Source organism: Nilaparvata lugens, chromosome 6, assembly GCF_014356525.2.
Source record: "Nilaparvata lugens isolate BPH chromosome 6, ASM1435652v1, whole genome shotgun sequence".
Taxonomy (NCBI): domain Eukaryota; kingdom Metazoa; phylum Arthropoda; class Insecta; order Hemiptera; family Delphacidae; genus Nilaparvata; species Nilaparvata lugens.
In genome coordinates this window covers 20,258,360-20,270,955 of record NC_052509.1, presented here as the reverse complement: position 1 = coordinate 20,270,955, position 12,596 = coordinate 20,258,360, and the positions used below count along the sequence as shown (strand labels likewise).

At 35.2% G+C, this 12,596-nt stretch overlaps 1 protein-coding gene across 1 annotated transcript; it reads left to right on the top strand.

Moving 5' to 3' along the window:
- The first annotated feature begins 1,331 nt into the window (after nucleotides 1–1,331).
- On the top strand, nucleotides 1,332–12,073 carry LOC111059361 (ubiquitin-conjugating enzyme E2 G2). The gene is made up of 5 exons (XM_022347012.2): nucleotides 1,332–1,670; nucleotides 2,641–2,722; nucleotides 9,762–9,880; nucleotides 10,778–10,918; nucleotides 11,818–12,073. Exons 1-5 carry the CDS (start codon nucleotides 1,628–1,630, stop codon nucleotides 11,934–11,936), a joined length of 504 nt encoding a protein of 167 aa, XP_022202704.1. The 5' UTR covers nucleotides 1,332–1,627; the 3' UTR covers nucleotides 11,937–12,073.
- The last annotated feature ends 523 nt before the right edge of the window (nucleotides 12,074–12,596 follow it).

Below are 12,596 nucleotides of genomic sequence, written 5' to 3'. Positions count from 1 at the left end.
TCTACCGGACTATCATTTCGCCTGTTCTGTTATACGGTAGCGAGACATGGGTGACCACACTAGCAGACGAAAAAATGCTTGGCGTGTTTGAGAGGAAAATCCTGAGGAGGATCTTTGGGGGTGTACAGGAATCGGGAGCCTGGCGCCGGCGACACAATGAAGAGTTGTACAGGTTGTACCAGCACGCAGATGTGGTAACCTTGATGCGAGTACGCAGGCTAAGATGGGCAGGGCACCTGATGAGAGCTGACGACGCATACCCGCCAAAGATGGTTATGGAAGGAAGACTGTACGGTCGGAGAAAGAGAGAACGTCCAAAAACTAGATGGATGGATGTGGTGAATAATGACGCCTCAGTGATAGGTGTGCGGAGATGGAGTAGTGCAGCGTTGGACAGGGATGCTTGGAGGCAGAAGTTGAGAGAGGCTGTGACCCGCACTGGGTTGTAAAGCCAAAGAAGAAGAAGAATGAATTGAGAATTTTTTAATCAAGTTTTTCATCACAATTTTATCATTGCATATTCTATGTATCCTATTTCATAATTATAATAGGTTTTTTATTATTCACATTAAATCATTATGATGAGCATTCCAGTGGTTTTATTTGTAGTTGGGAGATCTGATCCCCTGGGGGATTAGATTTTTTTCAACATGTGTTGGATCAAATCTCCATAACTAGGGGAGACATGATCCTTTTGTAAAAATAAAATAAAAAAAAATTTTCTCATCATATAACAAATAATATTATACAATTTTACCAGGAGGTCAGGATGCAGAAATCGAGAAATGTATTCTGAATGTAGGAAAAAATTGAAATGATATTAATAGGACTCATAGAATTGCACTCAAAATATTTTTTTTAAATGGAATCAAGTCTCCCCACTCTCCCCTACCTTATCCAAGTTTATACTCTGAAAATTTGAATGGAACGCAACTCATTTGCAAATATTAATATAATTATGATATAAAATTGATGCTTGATAACCATTCGTCAAAAAAATGATTCCTTCTTCATAGAATATTTGAGATTGATGAAGTGGAAGAATTGCACACTTTTCTAAATGGCGAGTTTGTAAAGCAGCCTTTGTTCATTTACGCAGTTAGTAAATGACACACTTTGGTGGAAATCAACTTCAAAAGAGCGCGCCAAATGCTTGAATCGAAGTATTTTGCTGTCAACTGTTCACTGAATATCGATATAAATAGTCGATTGTTATATTGTCGATAGAGGATTATTAAATAACTATTGAATTGATAATATCGGTTACCTACCAATTTTACTTGTCGATGCTATGTCGATGCTATGATTTGTCGATGCTATGGTTTGTCGACGCTATGTTACTTATTCTGTGTCTGTGGCTATGTCGTGTCGATCCTGTGGTTTGTCGATGCTATGGTGGTTCCCCGATAATATCTGATTCCAATGCGATATCGCGATCTGTCACTATGATGTCACTTATTTAGATTTTACTGTATATTTGTATTCCTTAAAATCATTTATTTATTAACTGTGTTTTTTGTAAAAATTTGAAAGTAATTGTTTTGTCAGCTTTCAATTTAGTTATTAGTGTTTGAAACTGGAGGAGTCTACATTTTGAACATAGAAAGTGGTCTTCAGAAAATGGAATATGGCTGGATCAGCTTTACGAAGATTAATGGCAGAATACAAACGTAATTATAAATTATCCATTAAATATTTGTCATATCCCTTCACATATGGCTGGTTGTTTATTTATGTTTTATTAGTTCTTGGCACCAAGATGTGCTAACCTCACATTATGTATAAAAGTTTTTCTCTTTAAGCTTAGGTCAATTCAATTTGTTTAGTTATTGCCTTCAAAAAATGTTTATATCAAATTATATTATAAGTTATTAGTAGAATGCAAGAAATTGCGTGTCAGGTTTTTCTTTGAAGTTTATTCATATTTAAGTCTCAGTTTCAAAGATTTTTAGACTATGAAAGTTGGTACCGTACCGTACGGATATTTCTCTCACATACAAAACTGGTAGCCTAGGCTAGGTTAATCCAGATATTTTATAAACGCACCACCACTAAATTGAAAAAACCAAAACAGATCCCACTCTCTTTCTTAAAATTTGGGAATCCTATTAGGCCTAGGGGTGGGTCGTCACTTGGTAGTCATTAAGCCTATAAGTTTCTAGTTTGTCTTAATTTGTGTAGCCTATTAATGGGCGAGTAGACTACCTACATCTTTGTAGGTACCTATTTTTAAAACTTGATTCTGACTAGGATAATCATGAATTAATTCAATCACTTATGAAATTAAGCTAGTAATCAATAGGTCAAGTTATGTAGTACTGTGTACGTAATAAATTATTGTGCATACCTCAAGGGTTTTATACAACTTTTGTAATCTTATTAATAACTTACGGTACGGTAGCTATTTTTACAACAAGTGCAAAGGTTATCTGAACAAGAACGAAATAAAAAAATGGCAATAGGAAGCCAACTGTACGATAAGTTACCTGTCTAGATTAAAAATACTATTATTATTGGTGGTCACAATAGCTTATTTGTTGAATACTGGTAGTCCTATCCTCTATTTGACGAACAATATTTATTTTAGTAGCAATGAATAGGGTAAATACATATTTTCTTGGTGTTCCATATTTTTTCCAGAATTGACCCTGAACCCTCCGGATGGAATTATTGCTGGTCCTATTAATGAGGAAAATTTCTTTGAATGGGAAGCTCTAATCACGTAAGTAGAATCTATTAAAAAAGTTTTACATGAATAAATGGAACCTCTTAGAAGATTTTTTGAACAAAATTTCAACTAAAAGCAACTGACCTGATTTTATTAAAAAGCGATTGGTTTTGACCTAGTTACTAAAATAATCATTAAAATTATACAGAAAATTCATTCTTCAATTCCTCTGTCGAGCTGCTAGTTATTAAAGAACCATGTTGAAAACTTATAACAAATCTACTCTACACTAAAAGATAGATTCCACCAAAATTGAAGATAGCAGTGTGAAGCTGTTTCCTGCTAGGATTTATGATGAGTCACATTGACATGGCAATAGCATGTTAACATGATCTGCCATAGACTGTCAAATATATCTGATGCAGAAGCGGACGCTGAGAATTCATGTTACCCTGTAGTAGACCTACGTGGTTACAGCATACCATGCCCTAGTTACAGCCTCTTCCACAGCCATATCAATAATTTCAATTTCATTTATTTCCAATTAGAATATTCAAAACATATTACAAAATCTTTATAATATGACATATCATTAAAAAATATAAATAAGCATAATTACTCATACATATATTTGAATAAAATTAAAATAAAATAGGCTATAAAATCTAGGCATCACCAGCAAAAAAAATCTTTGCCCGCTGGTGAGAGTTGCAAAACAGTAAAAGAAAAACATAATATTTCGAAATAATGCAGAAAGTTAAAGTTAAATTTAAGTTAAAGTTAAACTATCAATTACAAAATTTTATTACAGCAGAATCATAAAAAAATCAAACAAATATTGTGCAGAGAAAAGACTATAAAATGAAAATAAAATAATCTAAATTAAATTGCTATAGTAAGCAAGTATTATATTTTATATACGGTAATCAAGTATGGTATTGTGATTTGAGGTCACGCTGGCGGCTGTAGAAATATCCTGCTTAGGCATACATACAGTTCTTGACCTGCTGTACATATTTTCATTGCTCCTATACGCCAGGAAGAACATCTGTACATTCACCAGAAGAGAGAAATTGCATTCACATGGAACTCGAGGGAGGGTCAACTTGGATGTGCTACGCTGTCGCCTGTCAAGAGTGAAGGAAAGTTTTCCAGTGTTGGCTGTGCGAATGTTCCACTGCTTGTCAGATTCAGTAAGGGCGCGCCGAGGAAATTATTCAAGAACTCTTTGTCACAGAGGCTTATTGGGAGCCTCTTCAGCTAGAGAATTTTTTTTAATGAAAGCTTTGCTGGACTGTGACACTGCCTACAGTTTATGTAACATGTTTTCAATTACTTGACCTGATCTATCCAGTAAAACCTGGCCTTGATCACTACATTGGATAAAAAGAAGGTTCTCCGGATCATCCATCACCTTGACTCATCATCTGGAATCCTTAGGAGACTGAAGATTATGACAATCCATAGTCAGTATCTGTTTACTTCGCTATTACTGTTGAAAAGAGTCCAACATGATACCTCTCAGCAGACATGACAAGAGGACATGTACAGAGTCACAGCACAAGGAGGAGGAATGCCATCGATTTGCTTCATCCCAGACTGACTCGATCACGTAGTAAATTCCCTGTGGTCAAGATCTACAACATGACTCCGGATGTAGGTGTATTTCCGTGAACAGGAGGAAAAAATCTTTGAGTGTGCACTTCGTGAGTATCTTGTGAGTCTGACTCTCCCCTCCCTGGATGAAGAAGCAATAAGTCTTTTCTGAGCTGCCGTGACTGACCTCCCATCTTGATGAGTTTATTTGTAAATTAGTTATTATTTTGACGCAATCTAGCAAGTGCTGGTCATAGATAGAGACTACTGGATTCTGAATCAGTCTAATTTTTTCGTTAATAATAGCATAGGTTATAGTATAATTAACTATGTGGAGTATTTTTATACCCATTGTATATCTTCAATCATGAAATCACTACTGTCGTAGTATTAGTTGATTGTAGAAGTAGAATTTCTAAGCGACGATTGGAACAACTGTAGCCGCTCGGCTGTAACCGCGCGACTATAATTCAAACTGCTCCGTATCCAAGTAAATGGAACCCATTCATGACGCGACTGGCGTCGTGCGATGTAAGCAGCTTTAGTGACCATGGATGGGGTCCTTTACAATTAGTGCCTTACGACATTCTGACTACAAATATTTGTCATGGTGCCTTGCGACATTCTGAAGACATGTGTCGCGGTGCCTTACAACATACTGACCTATTGATCTAAAAGTGATGAAATTGATCAATCCCACTCATATTTTACATCAATATAAACAATAAACCATCATTCTATTTGATATTGATCAAGCTCAACAACATTTTACATTGATATAATCAATAAATCATCATTCTTTGAGCCTCTTTTTCTCACTCACTCACTGTCTTTTAAATACTCGTATAGTCCAGTCAATGAAAGATTATAGAGGGAAAATTTTAGAACACAATTATTGACCCCGTAGCTCTTTTAAGGTTAGTAAGGGGGTAAACATAACAAAAGTCCTCACTCCTATCCTCTGTGCTAAGGTGGTGGGGGTGGTTTGAAAGTGCCATATTTTGTTTTTTTTTCAAATATCTCGAACAATATGCACATTTCGGAAATTTTTGTCGAACACAATCATAATATTAAAGCTCACAAATTATCCTACAAGTTTCAATTCCAACATTTTTCCATATCACTCATAGTTTTCTAGGTATGAGCTCTCTAAGGTATTACATTTTGAAGAAAAACCATTTCGGTTCCGATTTTTTAATCTTTTTGGCCTTATAACTTTTTAACGATTCATTGAAAAAATCCGTGCTAATCATGGGCTCATAGAGCATCATATTCTCGTCAAGTTCATCTATGGTCTCATTATTTTACGCATCTCACAACGATTGTTGCAGCCGTTATAGTGTTGAGTGTGAAATCTTCAGTTTAACAACAATATATCAATTGTCAGGGAAATTTGGAGGGAATGTTTGGAACACAATATTTGACTTTGCAGCTTTGTTTGAACTAGTTAGAAGGTGAACATATCAAAAGTCCTCATCCCTACTCCTTGAGCTTAAGGGAAGAGGGCAGTTTAAAAGTTGCATTTTTTCATTTCTGGCTGACACGAATGTAACTGGGAAACAATGCATTTAGCGACATAGCTAAGTGAGTAAAAATGAAGCTAGATAAATTTCCTACAAGTTTTGTACAGTAGAGTTTTGTGATATCTTCTATAGTTTTTGAGATATTCACTTTTAAAAGTGTAAAATCTTTGAAAATACAGTTATTCTTCCAACTTTTTGCACTTTCAGGGCTTATTACTCAACAACAAGCATCGAAAAAATGTAATTTTTTATACAGGGGGTAGGAGTGAGGACTTTTAATATGATTACTCCCTTACTATCCTTAAAAGAAGAGCTACGGGGTCAAAAATTGTGTTCCAAAATTTTCCCTCTATAATATTTCATTGACTGGACTATAGGACTATTTAAAAGACAGTGAGTTGTAGAGCATTCAATTCTCTTCAATTTAATGTATTTTTTCATCATTTTTAGCTTTCTATCAATTTTTATAGCAATTTTAGAGTTGTGTGTGGTAGGAGTGAGGACTTCTTATATGCTTACCCCCCTCACTACCCTTAAAATAACTTCGAGGACAAAAGTTTGGTACCAAACTTTTCCCTCTATATCTTTTTGAGCATTCGTTGCCCGGACTAGTAGGCCTATCTTATTACAAGCCTCAATGACTCTTGAAAGGTTGTGAGGTGTGGAATTATTTTCTTTTTAATAGTGAATTAAACTCGAGTATGCTCCTTGTTTTAGTTTAGCCTATTTTGCTGTATTTTATAATTTCTAATTTTTGGATTTATATCCTATTCGAATCTTTATTTAGGGTTGAATTATTTTTGTGCGGAGAAATCGAATAAAATCATGCAATGAAAGTTAAATTACACTCAATACTTTGTTGACCTGATCTACAGGCATTTATTAGTAAGTAAAAAAATCTTATTCAACTTGTAAGACATGAAAGTAGCATTATAATAGTGGTGCAATTGAATGCTCATTTCTCCTTTCAGTCTATGAACTTCAAATTAATGTTTTCTTTTAACTTATTACAATTTATAAGTTATTCATCCTTATATTTCTCACATAAATCAGCTGTATAACAGGTGATTGAGACCTTGTGTAACAAAAACGTATTTTTCGGTCATTTTTTATGAAAGAAATAATAAATTTCCTTAAGTTCCCATAAATTCCCGGGAATTTATGATTTTTGGGGATATTTCTCTTAAATTCCCTGGGAATATTTCCTCGATCTTAAATTCCCGGGAATTTTACATCACTAGCGCTCCCACACTACGTGCGACACGAGTAAGAGTATCTTCGAAGCATGTCGCATCAGACATGAATCACCGCGTATCAGCTCATCTATAAACCACAAGCTCTCAAGAACTGGTACACCCCTCACCTCAATAGAATTAGGTTAAAGTGCAAATTATACTACGACAAATCCAAAGAAAATAAGTCATACAGAGAGCCATACAATAGAATAAACAAATAATATAAAGATGAGACCAGTTCAGCTAAAAGAACAGCAAATGATAACTTCATTCTCAACTTTAAAAACAAATGCAAAGTGACATGGACAGTAATAAAAGAAGAGATCAACACCAAAAAGGTGGCTCAAAACAATATTCCAATATCCCCCAATACATTGAATGCTTATTTCACCAATTCAAACATGAGTAAACAAATCTCCCCAACAGCATTAATACAGAACAACTCTGACCCCCTAGAATTAATGACAGTTTCCAATGAAAATAAAAGCTTTACTTGGCAAACAATAGATAAAAAAACTACAAAAAGCAATATTAGTAAACTGAAAAACTCAAAGTCAGATGATTACTATGGTCTCTCAAACTTTGTTATTGAATCCATCTCACAAGAAATACTACATCCCCTACTTATACTAATCAACAAAATATTAAAGCAGGGAACATACCCAGAATGCCTAAGGCCGGTTACAGAGCTCGACCGACCGTCAGTGCGTATGTACCATCCTGACCGTACGCATCGATGAATCAGTTTTACACATTCAGAGCTCGACCGACCGTCAGTGCGTATGCATCATCCTGACCATACATCAGTTTCTCTGACTCACAAAATGTACGCCTTTACAGATTGTTATTGCAGCTTATTATCTTCGTAAACGAAAGATTAAAAGACGTAGATATCAAGTTCACCCGATGGTCGCCCAAAGAGCATTTCAAAGGGAATTTAGTACCATTATATACATCATTGCTTGGGGTGAAGATACATTTTTCAACTACCTCAGAATGTCCATCAGAAATTTTGATGAGTTAATTCGAGCTTGTATCACTATTTGGAATACTTGCAGTCACTTTAAGCTACGGATCAAACAAATGTAGATAATATTAATAATATATGATTTTTCCAATAAAAAATTTAGAAATGATTGAAGAAATGTATAGAAAAACTCTGAATTCAAATATGACAATGTTAATTGAATTCACTTATTATGCTATTCAATTCAATATCAGCTGATTGTCGGGCACATTGGTGCTGGTGTCAGCACATTGGTTATGTTGCGATCGGGCTACTGATCAGTACAGCTCTGAAAGCTTCTATTTGTTTCAATAGCGGGTCAGTCGACCGATGGAACGGATACGCACGAGCTCGACCGATGGTCCTCGTACGCTGTATAAAACGCATGGTCCTGACCGTGCGCATGCGTGCCGTCAGTCCTGCTCTGTACGGATACATGGAATATTATGGAGAAGACAAGCGCGACTGACGTACGCACTGACGGTCGGTCGAGCTCTGTAACCGGCCTAAAAAAAAAAACAATTAGCAAGACAGCAAGACAGACCCAAGTAACTACCGACCAATTTCGCTAATCCCAATAATATCAAAAATAATAGAATACTGTATGCATGCCCAACTCTATGTACTTTTTGAGAGTAATGATTTATTCAGTGACGCGCAGTGTGGCTTTAGGCCCAAAAGATCAACAGTGAAAGCAGTAGAAAGAGTTGTCTCAGATATTCATAGAGGCTTTCAGAATAAACAACACACCTGTGCAACCCTGTTAGACCTAAGCAAAGCTTTTGACACCATCTCACATGATATTCTAATTTTTTTAAGACACTATGGAAATTAAGACACTATGGTGTACAAAAAGTTACTAAACCTGCTTGAATTTTATCTACAAAACAGGACCCAGATTGTATTAGTGAACAATGAAGCTTCTGATGTCATGCCTATAAAAAAAGGTGTCCTCAAGGTTCAATACTGGGACCACTACCATTCACAATTAACATATACGATTTCCCAAATTTTCTCCCTTGTAAATAAAATAAATTCTCTATGCTGACGACACAACAATCATCAATGCAGACAAATCTATAGAAACTGTTCAAAATAGAAACTCCCAAATGCCCCTCTAAATAAATTCAAAACAGCTTTATAGACATGGCTAAAAAGGAAAGCTTTCTACACAATTAAGGAATTTATCGATTCAGATATAAGTGAACTGAAATTTGCCTCAATCTGTTAATGGGGCATGAATGTAGAGGGTATGAATTGTATTAGTTCTTACCAGATAGTAGTGAGTAGCAAGTGGTTCTTACTGTGGATTTGTCAGGTGATTAGGGTTGTATTACTCCACTCTCATTTTGTGTCGGCTGGGTGCTCGTTCTCAGATTTCATTTCATCATCTCTCCTTCATTCATCTTCACATACGGAAGCGTTTGTGTGGCATTGTCATTCATCCCCTCATCATTATCACCTGGGCTTTAAATACTCGTGAAGGGATGCCCTTGAAAAATAAATAAATACATCTCTTTGCTATAACAAATCTAGTGTTACTTGTCATATTGATCAAAGGTGTGTTGGCTCGTAGCCTCCGAGATTCTTAATGCCTGAACTATCACTAAGGTATATTGTGCATAATATCTACATACTGTTTATAATAACCATAAATGTCGTTATAAAAGTGTTCAAAGTGATTCATAAAATTACTTTTTTTGTTTTCATCTAAGTTTATAATTATGTTTCAGAGGTCCGGATGGAACCTGTTTTGAAGGCGGTGTTTTTCCAGCCAAACTGGTTTTTCCTCCAGACTATCCCCTAAGTCCACCAAAAATGCAGTTCACATGTGAAATGTTCCACCCCAACAGTAAGTTTACTGTTTTTAATATAAATATAATACAGTAGATATGTTTTTTGTGCTCTTTGTATTTTGTTTTTTATAGGCATGTTATGCATGATGATACTGTTGTCAATATCTGCAATAATATCAGAAGTCTCAAGGCTGGATGACAGCATGTAATTTGGATTTTTTTTAATTATAATTTAAATATTTGTATTCCACTTTTCATCTTGTTTTAGTTTCTAAATGGGTAAAATATATTTGCTATCTGCCCTCATCCACAATATTTATTAATCATTATCATATTCATTCATAATATTGATTATTCTAACATACAATCCAATTCAGTACATATTATTTTCCTTATCAACCTAACAAAGTAAATCCTAGCTGAATCAATATTTTTAATATTCCGATATTGTATAATTTTTATAATATTGATACCACTTCTCTGTTGCTGTATTGGATTATGGAAAATATCATAATGCTTTTTCATCAAATAAGTCAGAAGTTCACCGGAGAGTTGAATTCAAACCTTCATTGAACGCTAGTCATTTTCAAATGAGGACATTTTACTATTCAATTCATCAAGAACAATGACACTAATAGAACAAGACGTTGAGAATAATTATTAAAATTTGATGTTAACTTTTGGATCACATAGTTTTTATCAAAATTCGGAAGAACAACAGGCTGAGCTCTCAGCTATCGCGATCATAATAACAACGTGTATGCTATGTCGTTGTTTGAATTGTGAAATTCATTTCAAGCTGCCAGTATTCCTTATAAATTACATCAATTCTTCTCATTCAACCAATTCCGATAGTTCAAAGTAGATTTAACTCTACTGTATTTCGGACGATTATTACTATAATTATCTGCTTTGACAATTTGTTAATAATTGTCGTGTTTTTTGTTGCCTAGTATATGCGGACGGCAGGGTTTGCATTTCGATCCTGCACGCGCCGGGTGATGACCCCATGGGCTACGAGTCCAGTGCGGAGAGGTGGAGTCCTGTGCAAAGTGTCGAAAAGATACTACTATCTGTTGTCAGCATGTTGGCCGGTAAGCGATTTATAGAAATCCTCTTTTCAGGTTGTCCAATCCATTCACAATCGATTCACTCTAGTCCTTTCATGAATAGTTATTTTTTGCATGTAAGATTCCCTGATGATTTAAAAACGATCGCTTTAAAATACCTTTGAACGAATAAGTGCTCCTATGCACTGTTTCCAGCTTCCAGATGTCTTCTGTTTCTGAAGGCCTCGAATATTTTATTAAATATCTGACCAACTTTCATCGAACATTTAATTCCCTATTGTACCCGTATTAGGCTGTTATAAATATATATATTTTTTAAAATTACCTTTCACAAAGATCCTTGTCAAAGATAATTTATAAAATATTTGATAATGTAATGGGCACCTTGAACATGTCGGAGTGTCTTTGATACGGACAATAAACGCAGAGATCCATCCATCCATCATCCTCTGCATATAATTCTTCATGACTTACATAAAAAGTAAAACATGATCGCTGTAAGGATCCTAATGCAGGCGCGGATCCAGGAATCTGAACTGGGAGGGGGGCGATTCAGACAGGCAGGTAGACAACTCCCGGTGGAGGGAGTCGAATGGGGAGGTCTCCCAGACTACCTCCCAAATCGCCCCCCTCCCAGTTCAGAGTACTGGATCCGCGCCTGTACTAACGTGGAAGTTGTAATCTGACATGAGTACTCCTAGGAAAACTCATCAATTTTCAATTTGATGAATAATCTTATGAATGAATTACAATGAATTATAATTTTTAGAATTAAATAAAAGCTCAATTGGCAAGACTGGATGTGTTAACCAAGAAACTGTGATGACCACTTCAATATAGATGTAATAATAAATTTACCTTAATTTTTATTCAAGTCAATTCCAAAATATCTTCTATATCATGATGTTTTATTCATCTTGCAGAACCAAATGACGAAAGTGGGGCGAATGTAGATGCTGCAAAAATGTGGAGAGAAGACCGAGAAGAATTTAATAGGATAGCGCAGAGAATCGTGAGAAAGACCCTAGGAATACCAACCTAGTTTGTATCAAAGTCCATATTTTAATGTTATTTGGGAGTTTTCGAAGAAAATTGGTGTGTTATTTTAAAACATTCTAGGAGACTGTATTATATTATAATTTTTATGTAAACGTTATTATAGTCTTGATATATTTGAAATCATTATTTTATGAAACCTATCCTCAACAAATATAGCCTTGTTTTTCTATAGGATAGTGATCTATCTCATGAACTTCCGTGAATAATAGGTGTTTATTGTATTGCTATAGTTTGTGGGAAATCGCTTATCTGTGACTCGCAAGTCTCGATTCAGTTGCACGAAAAGTCAATTATATTCAATCACTGGAGTTATAATAACATTGTCGCCAGTCATCGAACTGAAGCTTTAGATGACTATTTTACGGTGGATTTTTGTGCATCTTCTCGTCCTTCTTTTACCATTACAATACTGAAGGGTGATAACGATTACTTTCGAGAATAAGAAGTGAGGAAATAGTTATTAGATAGCTGAGAAAGAAGGATTTGGAAATGGGGTTGAGCAGTTATTCAATGAAGCTACAGCATTGAAACTATACACATCTGGATAAAATCCAGAGCTTTATTAACCAGAGCTTATAAATTTGTAATGAATCACTATTACAATAAATTCTTGTCCTTGGATTGAATCTACTACCAAACTATA

Coding starts and splice junctions, on each gene's coding strand:
- LOC111059361 (XM_022347012.2), top strand. CDS start 1,628: ATGGCTGGATCAGCTTTACGAAGATTAATGGCAGAATACAAAC. Junction 2,723..9,761: donor GAATGGGAAGCTCTAATCAC/GTAAGTAGAATC, acceptor ATTATGTTTCAG/AGGTCCGGATGGAACCTGTT. Junction 9,881..10,777: donor TGAAATGTTCCACCCCAACA/GTAAGTTTACTG, acceptor TTTGTTGCCTAG/TATATGCGGACGGCAGGGTT.